Raw genomic sequence first — 20,276 nt, forward strand, 5'->3', positions numbered from 1 at the left:
TAATATTTATCATCCTTTATTGCTGTGTGAATAGGAGAACTTTACTACTAATACTGACCAATAATTCTACAAGGCTTGTTTATTCAAGTGGCTAATGCAATAAAAAGGGGGAAAAAATAAAAATTGAGTTAATTCTTAAAAGCAAATATAATTCCTCAGACAGTAAAGAACTTTCATTATATGCTTAAGATAAGTTTTTCTATTTTATTTTTCTTTAAGATTCTATTCTACATGACATGCAGTTACCTAAGCAGAGAAGAAAATACTGCCTTAGGTACTGCACTAGGCTACAGTGGGGGCACAGAACGAGGGCACACCAGCACAGCTAAGAATAGATAATTACCCTGGATTCTTTGGTTCACTGTCTCGTGAACTTCCTCCCTTCAGCTTTCTAACCAGCTTCTCACTGCTGCGTCTAATGGAAGCACGAAGTTTGCTAAAGGAACCACTGCGTTTTAAAGATCCAGTGCCATCCTGAAAAAAATTGAACAAATGTGAAACTGCAAGAGCCTTTTGCCCTCCCCAAAACCTGGTTACAAGTATTTATTGATATTAATATAATCTCGGTACAATTACCTACATAGAGAATACCATATAGCTACAACTTTACCAATCCAAAATGGTTCCTTCCATCAAACTGTAACAAAAATTTCTGAATTGTGAAGACATGCTCAAGCAATGATTCATAATAATTAGGAAAAAAAAAGCCACAGTATGTCAAACCATTCACCATCACCATGTTACCATTTCATAAGAACGCATCGTGTTTAACAGAGTACAAGCCCCAAGTGAAAGCATTCCATCAATCTAGAAAGAAAACTGTTTTATTTTTTTTCTAAATATCTATGGTACTTGCAAACGTGTTTATTTAATCCTAAAGTCATTAAGCAAAATATTTCTGATCAGAAGCATGTATGGTTAAATTGCTGTGCATCATTTTAACTCTCACCAAAGAAAACGTAAAACATGACAAAAATGCATTTTTTATATATTGCGTTCATGTTTTACACAGCTGTGCTCATCCAAAGAAATTTCCAACTGAGCACAATTCTGTTGGTATGTTTTACTCTTAAAAACAAAAAACAAAACAGTTTATTAAAAGTGACCACTTCCTACCTCAGAGATACCCTATGTGATTATGAAAGGAAGAGTTGTGGAAGAAGAAAGCAAAGTGCTACTAAGCAGACCAAGACAGACACCTGAGTTGGAGTGAGTTTATTAGAAGTTAGAAAGACAAATACACAAATCACTGAACACCAAGATTAGTAGAGAAAAGCATAATTGCCAAAATTTCACACAAAGACTAAACAGCAATGCTACTTTAGAATAATCATAAGTGAAGACATCCAGAGTTCCATATTGATGTTAACCATGTAATAGGTCTCTAAATACATTTTAAAGCACTTGGAGAACATGCCTTACTTTTACGTGTTTTGTTTTTTTCTTTTTTTTCTTTTTTTTTGTTTTGTTGTGGTGTTTTTTCTCCTGTAAAGATCACCATCATGCCATTTCAATAATACCTTGTGTGATACTTTTAACTACCTTTTTTTTTTTTTCCATAGTGAACAGCTACTTATAAAGTTCATTGTTACTTCTTTACTAATGTATTACACAGCAAATGGTTGTAATAACATTTTGTATGACTAGATACATATTTGGCAAAGCTACACGTGTACAGAAATAGAAAACCAAAAAAGACACCAGCACTGAAGGAATGGCCAGTTTACAGGGAAGTGTAGCTCTGACAAGAATCTTAAGGGGTTTGCTAAAACACAGCAGTCAGTACTGAAGAGAGAAGTTAAAGCTTGAAGATGGTGCACGCCCGTCATGCAGGAGACAGTATAAGAACCACAAAAGGCATCTAGGCCTGTCAGAAACGGAGAGAGAAAAACTGAATGAAACTGTTGGGAAAAATTCAACAGTTTTCAATTTTGAACAGTTATGTTTACAGTATTTCTAGGTCACGCTCAAAACTATTTTTTTTTTTCCAGAGTATTTGGACTGCGCTCAAGTACAAAGTGCAGGCCCTTGCAGTTACCAGAACATGAAAGTTTCTGCAGTTCAGCCTATATCACTGATGTGCAATGTACAAACGAGCATGAATGATGCTGGGCATTCATCACGTTAGAATTGGTACAAAACATAAAACATCTTTAAGAAGGGAGAGCCTTGATATTGCATTTTGTAAACAAGGAAAGGATTTTTCAGCTGACGTTAATGCAAAATAAAGGAAAAAATAAAAAGAGGAGGAGGAAACAGAACAAGGTGCATTCATTTCAGCTTTAACTTCTGTCAGGATTTTCCTCAAACAGAACTCTAAGAAGAACGAGGTCTGCCCCTAGCCTCCAGACAAAATTCTGTTCATTCCCTTAGGGAATTAGAATCCACCTAACTGTCAATTCGGTCTCTCAAATATGTTTTAAAACATTTATGTGTATGCATACACACATACAAATATACATATATAAAAAAAATCCAAGTGGAAACTTCTCTGCTTTCACTAGTGCAACAGGGCAGCTGAAAGAACTTGCCTTTAAAAATAATCTGGGGTTCAATCAACACAATCTCCACTCTTGGTACAAGTGCAGACACCACTACCTATACTGTCAATGTGTGTTGAGAGCCTTTACCTACAGCAACTGGAGTGGACAGCAATCAACACAGGTTTTGGAAGTGGCAAAATGCTGTGCTACCGAGTGACTGGGAGATCAAAATTTAACCAAAGAATAGTTGTGTCTCAAATCCAATTGCAAATGTTGATCAAACTTTTAAGAATATGTGCCTCTGTTTGGCAGGGTTGAATAAACTGAAATGTAAAATTCCAGTTAGAAATATTCTATCAATGAAGGATCAATTATTCCTATGTTCTTAAACCAGTCATGCTGCAGTAGTCACAGTGGTCCAAAGACCAAAGGCAAGACAGATTTGGTATGTACAGAGTATAACTTTTTATGCTAACATATTCAGAATAAGTAAACGAGCTTTTGGGTACTTCAAATCTGAAATACAAGCATCAAGCTTCCGATTTAAAGACTGACTGTAGGACTAACAAAACACCTTCAAAACATATTCAGGCTCAGTGTAAGCAAAACCAGCACCAACAACAATCAGAGAGATCGATTTCTATGGCAAAGTTTAACTGCTAATTTTTACATCACTCAGGGAATGAGAATCACCTTTCTCTGTTTGCTTCCAGCTCCCCACCATTATCGTCTCCTGTACTTTACAGCTATCAGCTACAAGGCCCATCTGATTTGACTGTCTGACGTTTCTCATTAAACTAGAGCAACTTTGACCAGCTAGTATACGGTAACAAAATTTACTGCTTTCATTTCACACCCGAAAATGGACTTCTTTGCCCCAAAGCCCAGCTTTTTGAAATATCTTTTATTATTCTAACCCATATATTTCCTTACACTAAAAAACTTTACCTTAAATTAAACATTATTATACCATGAAGATTTTTAACTGTCCTCCAGCTGGCTGCAAAATCAATTTACAAAAATGCCCATCTGATGTACTTTCATTTTCTTAAAAGTGGTGTAAGAGGGGACAGATTTATTTTCTTCTTTAGAAAGTGACAGTGATAAAAAAGACAGATATACTAAACAATAAGAATCCTGAGGTACAAGAACAAATTTAAAATATTTGCAAAGATAATTTGCTAGATTTCCAATTTTTGGTGTTTTTAGACAAAATATTTCATTGAATATTCAAATATCTTCTTAGATTTAAAGGACTGGCTTCATGAGAAACATTTAAAGATGCACAACCTTAGCTAATTTTAATTGTTAATGACAGATCTGGTTCAATATTTCACTTGTTTTTGTAAGAATATATGACATTACATTAAAGCACACAGTGCTTACTAGGAATTTCATATAGAAGTCAATTACAACGTCCTCTTCCAACAACAAAAAAATCATTGTTTGATGCTCTACAGACTCCATCTATTCTCTCTGACAGCAAAGAACATGAGTCAGCTTGAGCACCTCAGAAGAATCTAAATGGAAAAGGCAAGCCTTTCTTTAAACTCTACAGACAGCCTGATTAAAAATCTATTATATGTTGTGAATCAGAATATTTTGTCTGGAGGAAACACACAAAGGGTAAAAAAACTACACCATGTATGTACAGGGAAGAACAGCACTGAGATAGAAACGCTAGCAGTGTGGAGGGAGAGAGAGTTGCCCACTTATATATAACATGTAATATAAATTCTTAAGAGGGAAAAACAAAAAGTAAATAATGAAGACCAGAATAAAGCAATGCCACTTGAACACATTAAAAAAGAAAAATTTGCCTTGGGAGGAGAAAATTTAATTTTTCAGATCAAAAAATTTTATCACTGAGTCCCATTCAAATATTGACCTAGAAATACTGTCCATTGTTTTTCCAGAAGGCCCTTTCAATCCAAAACCTGCATGCTTGTTTAATTAATGTCAATAACAGAAAAAAGTTTTATCCATTTAGAACATACAGTCATGCAAAGTACAGCAGAAATTCAGGGAGGAGTACAGTACACAGTTCTAACGCTGAATGGGCAAAATTAGAGTTAAAAAAAGTTATCCAACCTTTCTTTGGATTTATTAATGATGCAGTGTTATTCACGAGAGATGCTGATTGACTGTCTTGGCACTGAGAACACCAATGCCAAGAAAACAATGACAAGGAGATGAAAGAAAAGACGGAAAGAACATTCTCCTTTGAAACTAAACCAGTATATGTTTTACCAAGGTTCCTTTGGAACTTGTAGATTTCTAAGATTTGTGAAGCGTGGCTTAAAAACAGACAAACAAGCAAAAAGATTGCTATTGTAAGAGAAACGAAACTTCAGAGCACTCAGTATTGCAAAGTAGGCTACTTCCCCTCCCATAAAGCAAAAGCAGGCAAGTACACCACTTCTATCATCCAACAGAGTGTTTTCAGTAGAACTACAGCTGGGAGTTAGTTAACAGTGCAGTAGATATCCCATTGCTAGCAATGGGATAAAGCATGGGAAAGCTGGTGTGGGAAGTCAACAGGTACATAAACCTGACCAATAACTGAAAGGTTGCACTGTCTTTGAAATAAAGGAAAACAGTAGTTAGAAGATGTGTATGCAATCACATCGTGTGTGTGTTTTTAATTTGTGGCCATCAGTGTTACGCTGTGAAGCCAACACATAAGAAAAACAGAAACAAGCCCTGACTCCAGTTAAGTTCCAACATGGGAAAGTGATAGTAATATTTCACTTAAGAAATGTGAAATTGCTGTCATTTTCTTATGTGATGGCATTGTGTATTCAAATGGATTGTGTAACAGCCTGAAAAATTACGCTGTTTCTTCTAGTAAGTTGTATAAGGTGGAGATTGGAATTATTTTAATATTAGGCTCATCAATTTACTTTAAAACCTCTAACACTTAATACATCTCCATAGCAAATGTGATTCCAACTGATGCAGCACTTTCAAGGAAACATTTAAACTGTGGGCAAACATGGCATCGAAAGGACAAAAGCAAAAGCAAAAGTTTATTGCCAGAATATTTCTACCAGTAAAAAGAAACCCACTGAAAAGCAATTAAACATCAGACCATAACCAGGACACTCAATCAGCATTAATCAACTCAGAGTTAAATTCAACTGCTTGGGATTCTTTAAGAAATTTCACCATTCAGGACAACAACAGAAAGGATGTTTTAAAGTTTTAAAACATTACATTTTGTTTTGATATGATCTTATGAAAAACAAGATATTACTCTTTATTTCTTAACTGATTCTGCAGAATTACAAAAAAGGCAAAGTAGATCAACCACGGACCAATGACGATACGATAGGCTGGTGAGGATTTGTGATGGTGATAACTGATCTAGGCTATTTTCTTTAACTGTGTACTGTACTTACCCCATTCCATTCTACGCTCATACTCACTTCCTCGCCTCCATCAGGCCCACTCTCGTATTTTACCACATCAACATTGAGGCTTTCTCGGCTTCGTCTTTTTTCTATGCTCTCAGGGTCATTCAGCACTTCAGCAACTCTCTGTTTATGAACATTGTCAAGACCCTGAGAATTTGATAAAGCAGAAAAAGGTTTTATTTTATTATTTGCTGTACTCATCTGCAATTCACACAAAATAACCATATCAACAAACAAGTCAAATACGCAATTCCATTGCTCTGAGTCTGCTTTCAACAACTACCTTTTGCATCTGAATACCTAATTCCTATACACAGTTGCATTTTATCTAAGATACTGCCATGGCACAATACAGTATTATACCCTTCAGAAAGAAATACAGTAGAAGATAAATAATAGAATAGCATAATAGAAACTAAGCTTATAATAGGCAGAACAGACTAGATATACAGACAATAAAGTATATTTAGGCATTCTTTAAAATAAGCTATCGATTACCAAGTAATCCTTTAGATATCTTTAAGTGATAAAATACTTTCTATGAGGTATTTCACCCTGCACTAAAAGTAGTGCAGGGAGAAGTCTTTAGCACAGAAACTAGAATAAAAATAAAGCCCAAATCATGTTCACTTTCTTTATAACAAACCTAGTCCACATCATAAATAATTTTTGCTGACAGGAAGAGATCCCAGAAGAATACCCTGCACATACAAAAATACTCCGCATTTTTTACTTTGCAGCATCAGCAGCAAATAAAAGAGGGCATCTCTAGGGCAAATCCATGAAGTCCAGCACAATGTAAAAAAGAATACAGAAACCATGCAGAAATTCTACCTATTCTGTTTTTCCACAATGTTACATTCTAAAACAGAATTTATAACTGCAAATTTTAAAAATAGGAACAGAAAAAGACAAACAAATGAAACTGATTCTAAGACTTGCACCGGTCAGTGATCACCTGCTCAGAACTAACCACACAGGCAAAAGATAGTTTGTCAGTATAAGCAGACAGTTATTCTTCACTGTGATTATATTAGTAAAAAGCGATGAAATCCACTGTTAATAGCTTACAAAAGCATTACATGTCACACAGGGTACTGGGTACACTATTTCTGATTTGAATGTAATCAGAATTTGGCAATTCTAAAAGGTAAACAATAATACACTTTTGACACATTCACTCTTAAATGCAGAGCAAATACATGAATAACAATGAAGCCTGCTGTCGTAGTGGCATGAAGAAATCAGGTTGTTGGATCCCAACAGCTGCTTTCCACTAACTGAAGAGTTGGACAGCCTTCCCTAATGGAATTCTACACACGCGGAACCATGAAACCAATATATAACAAGTGTGTATTTTCATTTCCATGAGGCCATATGGCACAGAAAAGCGATTTGAGTTCACAGACGGCAGAGTAGCATAGACTCAAAACAGCTTTTGTACCAATCCTTTTAGCAGCAGCTTATAAAAAGCATAAATCTATTTTAATTCACCACTAAGGTGGTGATAACTCACATATGGACTTCAGGCTCTGTTCCAAAGCTATCATCTCATTTACCTCATGTATTTAAATAAATAAATAAAAATAATAATAAAAAATTATGAAAAACCACCACCACTACCAAAAAACAAACAACAACATATGAGGAGGAACTGCACTTTCCAAATTTGTTTGATTTTGTCAGGAAAGAAGAAGGGCAAAGAAAAGAACTTGACTGGTCTCCAAAAACCTAGCACGTACATCCCAGAAGCTAAGGTAAACAAAACATGCATGAAGGAGAACAGAGCCACGGAGGACTGATGCTTTTCTGCACCTAAGAACAAAAACACCTCTTTGCTTTTAGCTCAGAAGGGGAAAATGCATTAACCCTGCCTGTTCTTTAATGCCCTTAATAGAAAGGTAGTGTTCAATGCTGCTAGGAAGACAGCAATGTCTCCTAGATACCCAAGGCTAATGCTGCTTGTGATGTGACATATGAGACACTAACGGTGTATATATTACATTACACACCAATGAAGTTTTCTTTTCAATATGCAAATATAACTTCAAGTAATTTTTCTTTTCCTATACTATCATATTATGCCAATTTACCTTTGCTGTAACTACACTTTAAAAAAAATAATCAAAAAAATCACACGTAATGACAACAGTAAAACTAAGAACCAAAGGAAATACATTAAGATATATGTTGCAATGCACATTCATTTCTTATTTTCAAATCACATTTCAATGACAGACACACCAAAAGTGAACCATCAGTAAGAACGTAAAGTCATTCTCAATAAAATAAAGTATCTGTGTTGACTATTTCCCCCCACCCCTGAATTTTCCCTGATGAAGAACTTTTTTCCCACATTCATGCCTTGCTCTTAACAGTTTTTCCATTTATTTGGCAAACACTTTCTGGTTTTCCACCATTGTTTGTAGAAAAGTGAACTTGTGTCACCTTGTGTCAAAGAGAGCTATTGCTGAATTCACTAGGAGAGCAGGAGATTTGCCAGGTACCTTTTGCTCTATCACTTTTCTAAAAGTCTGCTTGTATAATGCACCATACACTGAAAAAAAATCATTCTTTAAATGGAAACTTCAAATTAGTATAATCAATTAAATAAAAAAGTACATTATCAATAAAGATATGGTCCATCATTTAAGTGATTTTACTTGAACTAAGAATTTAAGTTTAGAATTTTAGATGGCCACATAAAAAATGCTTCTGAAAAACATAGATCTTATTTACTATTTACTATTCCATATGAAGACAATTAAAATTGAACTTTCCAAGTTTTTTTATTTGTTTTGATTTTCTTATTTTTGCTTTCCATCTCGACCATCCTTGTTTGCTTGTCCAGCGTTACATACTTTCATATTAGACATTCTATGAAATCATTTGAAAGGAAAGGAAGAAAACAAAAGCACTTTCCTATCTTTTAACACTGAGAAAGGGTTACTTGAACAGGAGATTTGACAACACAGAGACAGCCTTAAAAAAAAGTGGAGCAGTCTTCCTCAAACTTGAATCACCATCCTATTCTCTGCAACTGATAGGTTTGTAATGGTCTTCCAAAGGTTAGAGTCAAGCAGTCTGCACCAGTCACAGTCAGTGAGGGGCAGAACAAGAACATCTGTAAGTTTGACAGCTCATTATTAGCAGTGCATCTCAGACAGAACAGCAATACTGGCAAAGGAGATTATCAACACAAACTCTCCATTCTCCCTTAGCTACAGTTCATCTCCCAGGGCATGCATCCAGCTGAGGACTGCTGGCCAACACAAGGTTCTCCACTTTTCCATTTTCCACATAATTTCACCCACAACTTCAATCATGTCCCAGGTACATGGTGTCACTGCCACAGCAATTAACTGTTTGGATGGTATTGATTTATCACTAGATCAGACTGAAATTCAAGGGGGACACCAGGCACCAGCCAGCGAATAGCTAAATGTTTATATATTCTGCATGTATGATAGATACTGAAGCTGAAAGTCTGCATAACCATAATGTAGAGATAGCACTGAGGGGAATTTTCATACTTGCCTGTTTACGAGATCTCATTGCTGCCTCTTCTAATGTTTCAGCAGCTTCAAATTTGCCTTGCCGTCTGTAAAGTGCTCCAAGGTTCTTTAAGGTAGTTGTTACTGTTGGACTATTTAAAAATTAATACATTAAATTCTTTATTAGTTTGCGAATTAAGAAAACATAAATCACACAGAATCACACAGAATTTCTAGGTTGGAAGAGACCTCAAGGTCATCGAGTCCAACCTCCAACCTAACGCTAACAGCCCTCCACTAAACCATATCCCTAAGCTCTACATCTAAACGTCTTTTGAAGACTTCCAAGGATGGTGACTCCACCACTTCCCTGGGCAGCCTGTTCCAATGCCTCACAACCCTTTCAGTGAAGAAGTTCTTCCTAACATCTAGCCTAAAACTCCCCTGGCTCAACTTAAACCCATTCCCCCTCGTCCTGTCACCAGGCACGTGGGAGAACAGGCCAACCCCCACCTCGCTACAGCCTCCCTTGAGGTACCTAAAAAGAGCGATAAGGTCGCCCCTGAGCCTCCTCTTCTCCAGGCTGAACAAGCCCAGCTCCCTCAGCCGCTCCTCGTAGGACTTGTTCTCCAGGCCCCTCACCAGCTTCGTCGCCCTTCTCTGCACCCGCTCAAGCACCTCGATGTCCTTCTTGTAGCGAGGGGCCCAAAACTGAACACAGTACTCGAGGTGCGGCCTCACCAGAGCTGAGTACAGGGGGACGATCACCTCCCTAGCCCTGCTGGTCACGCTGTTCCTAATACAAGCCAGGATGCCGTTGGCCTTCTTGGCCACCTGAGCACACTGCTGGCTCATATTCAGCCGACTGTCCACCATCACTCCCAGGTCCTTCTCTGCCTGGCAGCTTTCCAACCATTCCTCTCCCAGCCTGTAGCTCTGCTTGGGGTTATTGCGCCCCAGGTATTCATAAATGAATATATCCACATTTTTTTGCTATTATTAAACCTGAAATATACCATACCTTATTCATGTACAGGAAGTATCTGTTAAGCCATTTCAAACTGCACTACTAGCTCACACTAGGATTAGTCAACAGCTCTGTACCTGAACATTAGTTACAAGCCTCTAGAACTACCCAAGAGAAAACTGGAGTGCCATATCCTCATGTTTCTGAGATGCATCTCCAAAGGTTAAAATTTAGTTCAATCTTGATGTGTCCAGCCGAGTAACTCCGAAGCATCCAGAAAATATACATGCTCATACTTAGTGACTGTTACTGTAGCATGCATTAGTCACAAAACAAATGAACAATTCCTTTCATCAGTTATTAGTATCTATTTTCAGTTTCTGTGCAAACTAGGTTTGAACAATAAAACTAAAGAAAAAGATAACACATTTCATTAACAAGTCTCACACTCCAAAAAAGACGTTTTTGATTCAATGGCACAATGAGAGTTAGAATTAGCTCAATGGCAATATTATTGCTTGAAGGTTTTTTTGCTCCTGTAACAGCAGAGGAAGGATTTCCTCATGCATTAGAACAAACTAGAACATGAAAAACAAACCAACAAAATACATGGCACCTGGAGCTCAGGGCGAAAAAACAGGGCAGATTTCAACAGTACAAAGGCTTTTTTGCTTGTTAAATGCAAGAATTCAAGCAGTGAAGAAAGAAAAAACCCTCACTGAACATCACTAGTACCGGCTTGCAGGCTTTTCTTCATTCACTGTACCATGTCATACATTAAAAAGACAGTTAAAGAACAAAATTAAGACAAACAAAAAACATTTCACCAACTATGATGCAAACTGAAATGCTTGTTACTTGTCTTCCATTTTAAAATACACAATTTTGTTCTCACAAAACTAATATTCTTCAGGCTTTAGAAACTCAAATAATGCAGAAGTGTAGCAATTTATTTTTTCTTCTGCCAGCTAGAAACCCAAGGCTCAGTTATTTTAATGTGTTCAGCTCTGGAGTCCCCAGCACAAGAAGGACATGGACATACTACAACAAGTCCAGAAGAAGACCACAAAGATGATCAAGGGGCTGGAGCACCTCTCCTATGAACACAGGCAGAGAGAGCTGGGGTTGTTCAGCCAGGAGAAAAGAAGGCTCCAGGGAGACTTTACAGCAGCCTTCCAGTACTTAAAGGGGGCCTACAGGAACGCTGGGGAGGGACTCTTGGTCAGGGAGTGGAGTGACAAGGGAGACAAGGGACAAGGGAGAATGGCTTTAAACTAAAAGAGGGTAGATTTAGATTACATGTTAGGAGGAAATTCTTCACTCTTGAGGGTAGTGAGGCACAGGAACAGGTTGCCCAGCAAATTTGTGGATGCCCCATCCCTGGAGGTGTTCAAGGCCAGGCTGGATGGGGCTTTGGACAACCTGATATAGTGGAAAGTGTCCCTGCCCATGACAGGGGGTTGTGGGATTGGGTGATCTTTAAGGTCCCTTCCAACCCAAACCACTCAATGTTTCTATGATTATTTGCACGGTCTCCTTTTTTCTTCTGGTCTTCTCTACAGGTTTTGCTGGGGCAATGTCAGAGAGAGCATGTATGCCAGCCAACTGTATAAAAAGAAAGGTGACCTACACTAGATCTCATCAGCCTAGATTAAAAGCAGCCTCAGGACATGAAAACTGCTACTGTCTGTGTTCCTGAAACCCAATTTTGGGCCTGAATATCTAATACTATATTTTTTGTAGCCCCAAGCAAGTTGCTGGTTTGTTTTCGTTTTGAACATTCTTTAATCTGACATTGTTGGATACTGCGTGCTGCTATCTGGTTTGTCCTGTAAAAAAAATACCTACCTATCTACTTTGCAAGCTTTGTACCAGCCACCATATTCTCCAAAAGATGTGCCATCTTTTTGTTTTCCCTAAAAACAAAAATAACAATATTTAAGTTATAAATCAATTATTTTTATTTAATAAAAACTCCATAAAAAGATGATGACAACGGCCTTACTTTGCATTCTTCCCTCTCTTCTGCATGCATCCAAATAGGCTTATTTTCATCTGATGAAACAGAAGAAAATACTTTATAGAAGTACAAAGCTACAAAGCATTCATTGCAATATTTTCACCCTTCTGAAATAAGGCTGAGAACCACAGTTATGTGACTACCGCAACAGAGAAAATCATTGTCTGTACTACAGAAAGTAGCACAAGATCAATAAAACTTTCTTCTTTTACAGTTTTCCAAATCTGTCTTTTTGTTATCTGAACTTAGGAACAGTTACTTCTGAGAAGCTTTGAAACCCATACATATTGACATCGATTTGTCATGCGCCTAGTTATGTGCTAGCAAACACACATTTTTTTCTCTTATCGTACCAACTGTTTTGACATCCGAGTGGTGCATATGCTACCATCAGAGAATGCAATGAAAATTCTTCTCTCTGATTTACAGTTGATGATGAAATGCATTTGACTCCAATGCACAGTGTAAATTACAGTAAATGACATTTCCCCCCATTCTTTAATTGTATTAATGAAGGACTTGTATTAACGATATATTTATAATGTCATTAAAAATCTGTACTGACTTTTCTGTGAATGAAAAGTGACCTATTTTTTTAACTCTATAAAAATAGCAAAATTAGTTTCTGTTGTGCATAAATTATGCCAGAAATATGATGCATAAGACATAAACCTAAACAAGTTTCCCTCATTTAAGAAAAACTCTCCTGTTGAAATAAACATTATTGTTGTATCTAAACACTTTCTTATGATGTGTTTTGCAGTACTTCAATGCATTTGTAAACTCACTTTTTAAATCTGCCTCAAGCAGACAACAATTTTAACCAGGATACAATTGCTCTCCCACAGATTTTATTTATTAACTACAAAAAATCAAATACACATTCAAATCTAGGGACTAAGTTACTTACCATCTACAGAGCCAAATTCCCGTTCATGAGCACGAGTAAGAATCTCTTTGTATAAAGTTTCTGCTTGCTTAAATTTGCCTTGTTTTAGATAGCAAGATGCCTAAAAACAAAATACCCCCCCCAAAAAAGGTATCAGCACACTGTTTTATTTAGGTTCGATAAATAATATAACAAATACATTCTGAATGAAGGTATGTTCAATTCATCAAAAAATGTTACTTTTTCTTAGATTTATTTATAAAAGGCTTACCAGGTTATTCTTTGTTTTTGCAACATTTGGATCATCTGGTCCCAGCTTAGTTTGGTAAATCTCCAGTGCCCTCTGATAGTAGTATTCTACCTCTTCGTATTTACCCTGGTTCTGGCATAGTAAAGCCAAGTTATTTAACTGTTTGGCAACATCAGGGTGATCTTTCCCCAGCACCTGAAAAATCAAAAAACTTGTATTAAAACATTCTCCAGTCATTATATCAGGGTTTAGAAATGCATTAGTTAGACATGACCCATTGTATTTTATTCCTCAAGAACTGCAACATAAGGATGATGAAAGTAAATCTTGCAATAGAAGGACATGAAAACCACTCAATTCTATTACAAACTGAGAAGGCTGTAGAACAATTTGCTATAAGATCTATGCTATATGTGTTATATTATGCGAAGAAGTCTGAAGATGCAGATACTCAGTCACAAGGACTAGAATAAATATCCACAGACTCAGAATAACCAAATTAAAAGCTTTACTGATATTTATTTTTTTTAATTACAATACTCTTGTCAAATCAAAGATTATTCAATCAAAATGAGAGAAAAAGGTAGAGAGGTTTATTAGAAAATACATAATTTAGAATATACCCAGAGTGCTCTAACAGCTCTGTAGGACTACTGAAATTTAATACCGTTTTGTACTTCAGACATTGGTAACTACTGTGATTAATCTGACAGATCTATCCAAATAAAACATAAACCAAATGTAAGGATGTTTACTCCCACCCTTACAAAAATCCATTCAAAGGTGCTCTATTTTTTTCAGTCATACCTTTTCTCTGATTTCCAGAGCTCGCTTACACAAAGGTTCTGCTTCTTTGTACTTTCCACGTTTACCATAAAGTACTGCAAGATTGTTTAGAGTTGCTGCCACCTGCCAACAGAATAGAAATATTACTTACTGGAATTTGCAGATACAAATATCTGACAAATACCATCAAAATTAATGTATCTGCAATGCACTGATGCTTTCAAATTTTCCACAATGCAGACCTCTTGAAATTTGCAAATAAAGAAATAAACATTGCCAAACAATACACACATAAAAAGAAATCTAAAAACAAAAACAAATAAAATCATAAAATAATTCATTTGTGGAAATGACATTTAGTACATTCTTGTCTTACAAAGTTACCCATCAAAATTATACTCAGATCCACCTCACTTTGACACAGGCTGCATGATGTGAGATACCCCAATTTTAAACACCAAGTACAAGTGTTTGATTTATGTTTCATTTAAAGGCAGCAGCAAAACAAATCAGAAGTATGCCTTCATTTCAAGTTTGAGAAAGTGATCTGAGTAAGCAAATTTAAAATCTTTCTTCACAAATTAATCTCCCATAGAAGATCCATGCAATCTGATCCAAAAATCAAGTAAGTGCAGATGATTCGTGGTGAAACAGCATCAAATATAACCTTCAAAAGGCACATTAAATATTTAAGAGAAAATGAAGAAATTTACAGTGTGACCTCCTACCTGTGCTGCTTAGAGATAAGCCAGGTCTTAAAAACTTTCCTGTTGAGTTTAATATTAGAATGAGTTGGGGGGGAAAAAAAAAAAAAAAAAAAAAAAAAGCAGTCAAAAACACAACTAAAAACATGATGTTGCATGTATACAAACCGCTGGATGATCTTTGCCCAAAGTCTTTTCACGGATAGCCAAGGCATCATTCAGGAGATTTGCTGCGTCTTTGTACTTGTTCTGGTCTCTAAATTTTAAAAAGAGTCATAATTAATATCGGGGATTCAGAAGAGAAAATCATAACAGTGAAGCTGGCTTCATTACTGGCCTAAAGACTGGCTACTACAAGAGAAGAGTAACTGAGAATACATTCAGGAACCAGGAAGTGAAAACCTGAAGCCCGTATCTGTAAAGTAGCTGGGAGATCGAGGACCTTCCATTCTCCAATTTCTGTCTCTAGATCATCTGTAAGTGGGTAATCAAGACATGCCCCCTCGGTAAACCAAATAAATAAGCAAGCTTCACTCTCAAAACAAAAACACAGGCAAAAATGCAGCAACTTGTTTGTCTTTTAGCATGCGTAGACATAAATATTGCTGAACCCTCTTGAAGGTTTTAATAAAAACCAGGGAATGGAAAATAAATGCTGAACGCTGACAGCCTATAGCCAAATATTAAATATTTAGTTAGCTGACATTTATCTGTTGCTATACAAACCTGTACACCAAAGCAAGTATGTTCAACATAGTGGCAACATCAGGGTGATCATGACCTGAAGTCTTCTCCAGATCTTCAAGAGCTTGTTTACAAAGAGGTACAGCAACCTCATATCTACCTTGGGATGCATACTGAATAACAAGATTATGAAGGGTCCTTAATCTTGCTGGAATTTCATAGCCACCTTGTTGGGCAGCAGCTGCTGCACTGCTATGCTGCTGTTGAACTGAAAGAAATTCACAAGATTTTAAGTTGTTTTAAAAGATGACCATAACTTGAAAACATTTAACATTACTGCACAGTGACACAGAACGAGACTGAATTGTATTCCTTCAATACAAAGCATTGGTGCTAGAACATGCTTCACAGCAGTTATACTGTCTTGAACTATGACAGCAGAAAAGACCATTTCATTCTTCATATTCTGTCCTTGCTTTATAAGCAAGGGTATTGTATTAATATTATTTCACTTTTTTCGTTGAAAGGGTCAAATCAAATAAATGAAGAAAATAAGAAACTATTTCAGCTCAAATTACTAACAATTCTCAAGACTATATCATAATTTTACACTTAGAAATATTGAAGTTTTCCTATGGAAAGGAACACTAACATGGACAAGTCAAGTACCTGCAGAAAAGCTCAACTGATTTATTCTCCTTCTCTAAATGTATATTTTGCTTGCTTCCCTTTGCTATAACAGGAAATAATTAAAGTTGGCATAACAAGGATTAGAACACCTTGGATGCCAGGACTAATAATTGCAAGAGAAAAGGCACCAAGACAAAGCCAGTGTCAACATTTTGGTTTTATTTACTAACCCTCAGGTTTAGCCACTTATTTTCTACTAGCTACTAGGTTTTGGTAAAACAAACAAACAAACAAACAAAAAAAACCCTCATTTCTCTTCAGCTGGGAGATTTCAGGAAAGATTGAGGAAAATCATCTCTTACTCATTCTCATTAAATTCTAGGCAACACACAGGACAAGGGTTCCAGCCATGAGCTTTTCTTTTCTCCCTTTTATTAAAGGAAAAACACTCACAGCAAATGAGAGTCTTTTTACTTCAGTGGAATCATACAACTCTAAGCCTACACCCACAATTACTGCCTACTGAAGCATTTGATTATTTTTTCCTGGAGGTCAAGCAAACTACTGAAATGTCACCCTCTTCTTCGGTAAAGCAAAACAGTAAAATGACAGATGGACTATGCAGTTATAGAAACAGTTTTGCCACACAACTTTCCTAGTATAAAATTCTAGATAAGGCAGGATGAACTCAGGATGGTGCTCATGCTCAACACTAACCTCTTCTCTCTTCAAATCCTCCTTCCATTGCTGGTGTTCACTACCATGCTATCAAGCGTGCAGTGCACCTTGAGTATGAGTCCATAATGGAAATTCAGAACTCAGATTACCAAGGTGGGATGAGTCAGATATTTTTTTCCTGTCATTTATCTACTGAGAATTATACACCACCAGCATACTGCACATACGCTACAATATCAATACATTATACATGTATAATATCAGCTTTACTACCATAAGAAAGGCAAAATATTTCATTAAGCAAGGATTATCTATTAACAGCTTCCTTCAACCCCTAGCTCAAACTTTACTCCACACACATTATCAGTCCTTCTGACCTGAAGACATCACTTCTAGAATGGGTAATAAATTAAGGAAGACAATCTTAGCAGAAGATTGCCTGAGAAAGACTTCATGCTGAAACCTGCCCTAAAATGCTAAATTGGGTAATTTAGAAGGTCATTAACAGAATTTACCATCTGGGCAGACCATCAGAAAGCTTCACTCTTTCAGAACACGCCTCAGTCATTCTGCCACTCTGAGACCCACAAAGACTCTGGGACCAATTTGGTGCTGAAGTCAGCTCCAAGAATTTTGCAACAGAGCTAGTAAACTGATTAAAAACCTAGGCCCTACACATATCGATCATCACAATCAGCTTTCTGGCTTTCCTGTTTCCTTATTCTAGCAGGGCAAGAGGCATTCAACACTCCACTCTATTCCAAAAGCCCCTAAGCATGGATTTGTTTTTCAGATTAGCATCTTTAGCTTTGGCACTGAAGAGATACATTGACATGGTAATTTGAAATGCACTTACTTCCTTGACCTTGGTCATCTTCATCATTGGGAAATAAGTCATCCAAAGGCTCTTTGGTGGAATCTGTATCTTTATCCTCCTATAGAAAAAAATAATAAAAATGTTACACTATTAAACCTAATGCATAAAAGGACAAGTCTATTTAATCTGCATTGTTAAAGGAACTCTCCAGTTCCAGACCTTTGGAATTGTTGAGAATAACATTGCTTGTAGAAGTTTAATTATGTTCAAATGTATTTACACACTCTGTCCTGAAACAATATGGGACACCTTCAGGAGAGACAGGAATAGAAATCAGGTCTCCTAGATTTCAGTCTTAATTTAAGCACACAAGAACACATTTGTTACTCTTACGGAGACATCATACCTAACGAAAGTACCCGTGGAAGAGTGAACACTACTAAATACATAATTGTCCACTGTATTTTGAAGTCATATATGCAGTTAGAGATGAGCAAGGGAGAGAAAAAAAGAGATTCATCTCCTGAAGGAGAATAAATTTGCACCAGCAATTTTAATTCTGTCACATCAATTTCTGAGGACTCAATTTCTGCACAAATAACAGGATTTTGCAATTGTGATCTGTAAAGTTCAAAAAGAAAAAAAAAGCACTTGGAAGGAAGTTCATCTCCAATATTCAACTCCTGGAACCATACTAACTTCTGCAAGATCTATCAGCGTATATTGATTTTAAGCATCCAAAGATCATTCAGACTCCCACAATCACATAAAACAAAGAAGCAGATCATCCCCTCATCCTGTTTCCTATATATGGAGCCTACATAATATTAACATTTCTAAGAACTTCAAATATTTATCTCAGTAAGTAGAAAATCCAAGAGCACATTCCTTTTTTTCTGGCTCACTATCCAGCACCTTTTCCTGTGAATGAGAAAAAGGGATTTGCTGCTGTTGGCATTCAAGCTCAATGGTTGCAAAGTTGGGTGCTCTGCAAAAACAGCAGACTGAACACCTGAGATCTTATTTTAAGTGTGCAGATTCCAAGCTTATTGTGAGTATACACAGTTGGCAAAAGGTTAACAGAGACTAGTCCACATGGTTAGTGAAACTATAATGATGCTTTGCTTAACTTCATCCCTATGTGCAATTTCAAATAATGGTGCTATTTACATCATCTATAGATTATAGTTCAACTTTTGGCACACAGAAATCCCAGTGCTTCCTCCTCTGAACTGTTTTCTTCTCCTTAAAGAAAAACTACCTAACAGACTTCACTGGCAGTATTCAACTACTAATACCACTGAGAAGTTCTGCATGCATCTGACAAAAACAGCTCATGGTACATTAAAAGAATTTGGTCAAGCAATTGGTTAAGCAAGACCAAAATGCATACACTTTCACCCATTATATTCCTAAAATAGTAGGTTATGAAAAACTGTCCTTTCCAAGATGTGGCTGAGTACATCTGAACATGAAATGTTCTCTACAATACTACCTAACATAAGAAAGCTAAATAAAAGGACAGCATGAAGAGCAAGTAAGTTATAAATCTTTTTAAGTATTAAGTTACTTATGTAAATTAAAATTGTAACCATCTTCTATCCTAACCTAAGAATATGTAACACAACAGGTTAGCTAAACATGACTGAAAACATGCAGATGATCACAATGTCTGGCAGAAGATCCAGAAAGGGGATTTAATGATATCCTATCCTACTGTATAGCCTATATTGAGGCTACAGAGACTACACGCTACTTTCACTTGACCAAAAAAAATAAAATAAAATAAAATCCTGCAGTCAATATAAGCAAATGCCACACACTCCTACAATCTGCAATAGTTTGCACTCTTCACTTATTTTAACTGTTTAGAGTATAGAAGGAAGTTTTTGGTCTCAAGGTCAGTTCTTCATATTTTTTATGCTAATGTGATGCTAAATAAGTATTCACGGATTTTTCATCCTCATGTATTTTATTATCTACAGGCAGTAAAGCATATACTTTCTTAAGATAAGAACTGAACTCTAAGAATCTAAACTATGTGACACTGGTGCAAGGCAAGCATTTTAACAACATGCTTACGTGAGCAACAAATAAGGAGCTTGTATCTGCCATTTCTCTGTAACTAGGCAGATTACAACACAAACATAAATGTGCACTGCTTTTTACTGCACAGCTACTTACTGATGGTGAAATATCATCGTCATATTTTTTTAATTGATTCATGAATTCTAGATGTTTCTTTTCTTCCTCCAGTTGGGCCACAGATTGCTCGCTTTTCTGTAGTTTCTGTTGCGTATTGGCTAGTTCATCCCGTAGCCACTGATTTTCCTGGCACAGCCGGCGAACCTGAGCACGCAGTTTCTGCTTCTCTGATTCCACTGCATTTAAGTGATTTGACAAGGCCATCATTACCTGAAAAGCAGAAGGTATCTCATGACATACTTCCTCCAGAATG

The 20,276-nt window shown here is 36.5% G+C and overlaps 1 protein-coding gene across 6 annotated transcripts in view; it reads right to left on the reverse strand.

Annotated features, from left to right (window-relative positions):
• Positions 1-20,276, reverse strand: part of KLC1 (kinesin light chain 1) — a 50,826-nt gene that overhangs the window by 10,698 nt on the left and 19,852 nt on the right. For 3 of the 6 annotated variants that reach the window (XR_014317541.1, XM_082760850.1, XM_082760852.1), the window contains exons 3-14: positions 20,003-20,233; positions 17,858-17,936; positions 15,736-15,961; positions 15,178-15,265; positions 14,327-14,428; positions 13,541-13,714; positions 13,291-13,390; positions 12,366-12,415; positions 12,209-12,276; positions 9,437-9,545; positions 5,885-6,046; positions 344-474 (exon numbers count right to left, since the gene is read on the reverse strand). Coding sequence is in view for 5 of the 6 variants with exons in the window: in XM_082760850.1 (XP_082616976.1) it covers positions 344-474; positions 5,885-6,046; positions 9,437-9,545; positions 12,209-12,276; positions 12,366-12,415; positions 13,291-13,390; positions 13,541-13,714; positions 14,327-14,428; positions 15,178-15,265; positions 15,736-15,961; positions 17,858-17,936; positions 20,003-20,233 (1,520 nt within the window). In the remaining variant the exon portion in view is untranslated. Of the gene's footprint in view, positions 1-343; positions 475-528; positions 1,868-5,884; positions 6,047-9,436; positions 9,546-12,208; positions 12,277-12,365; positions 12,416-13,290; positions 13,391-13,540; positions 13,715-14,326; positions 14,429-15,177; positions 15,266-15,735; positions 15,962-17,857; positions 17,937-20,002; positions 20,234-20,276 lie in introns of those variants that run through there. The other 3 variants (XM_082760851.1, XM_082760854.1, XM_082760853.1) reach the window with 3 other exon arrangements.

This window comes from Aythya marila, assembly GCF_965140915.1.
Source record: "Aythya marila genome assembly, chromosome: 5".
Lineage (NCBI taxonomy): Eukaryota > Metazoa > Chordata > Aves > Anseriformes > Anatidae > Aythya > Aythya marila.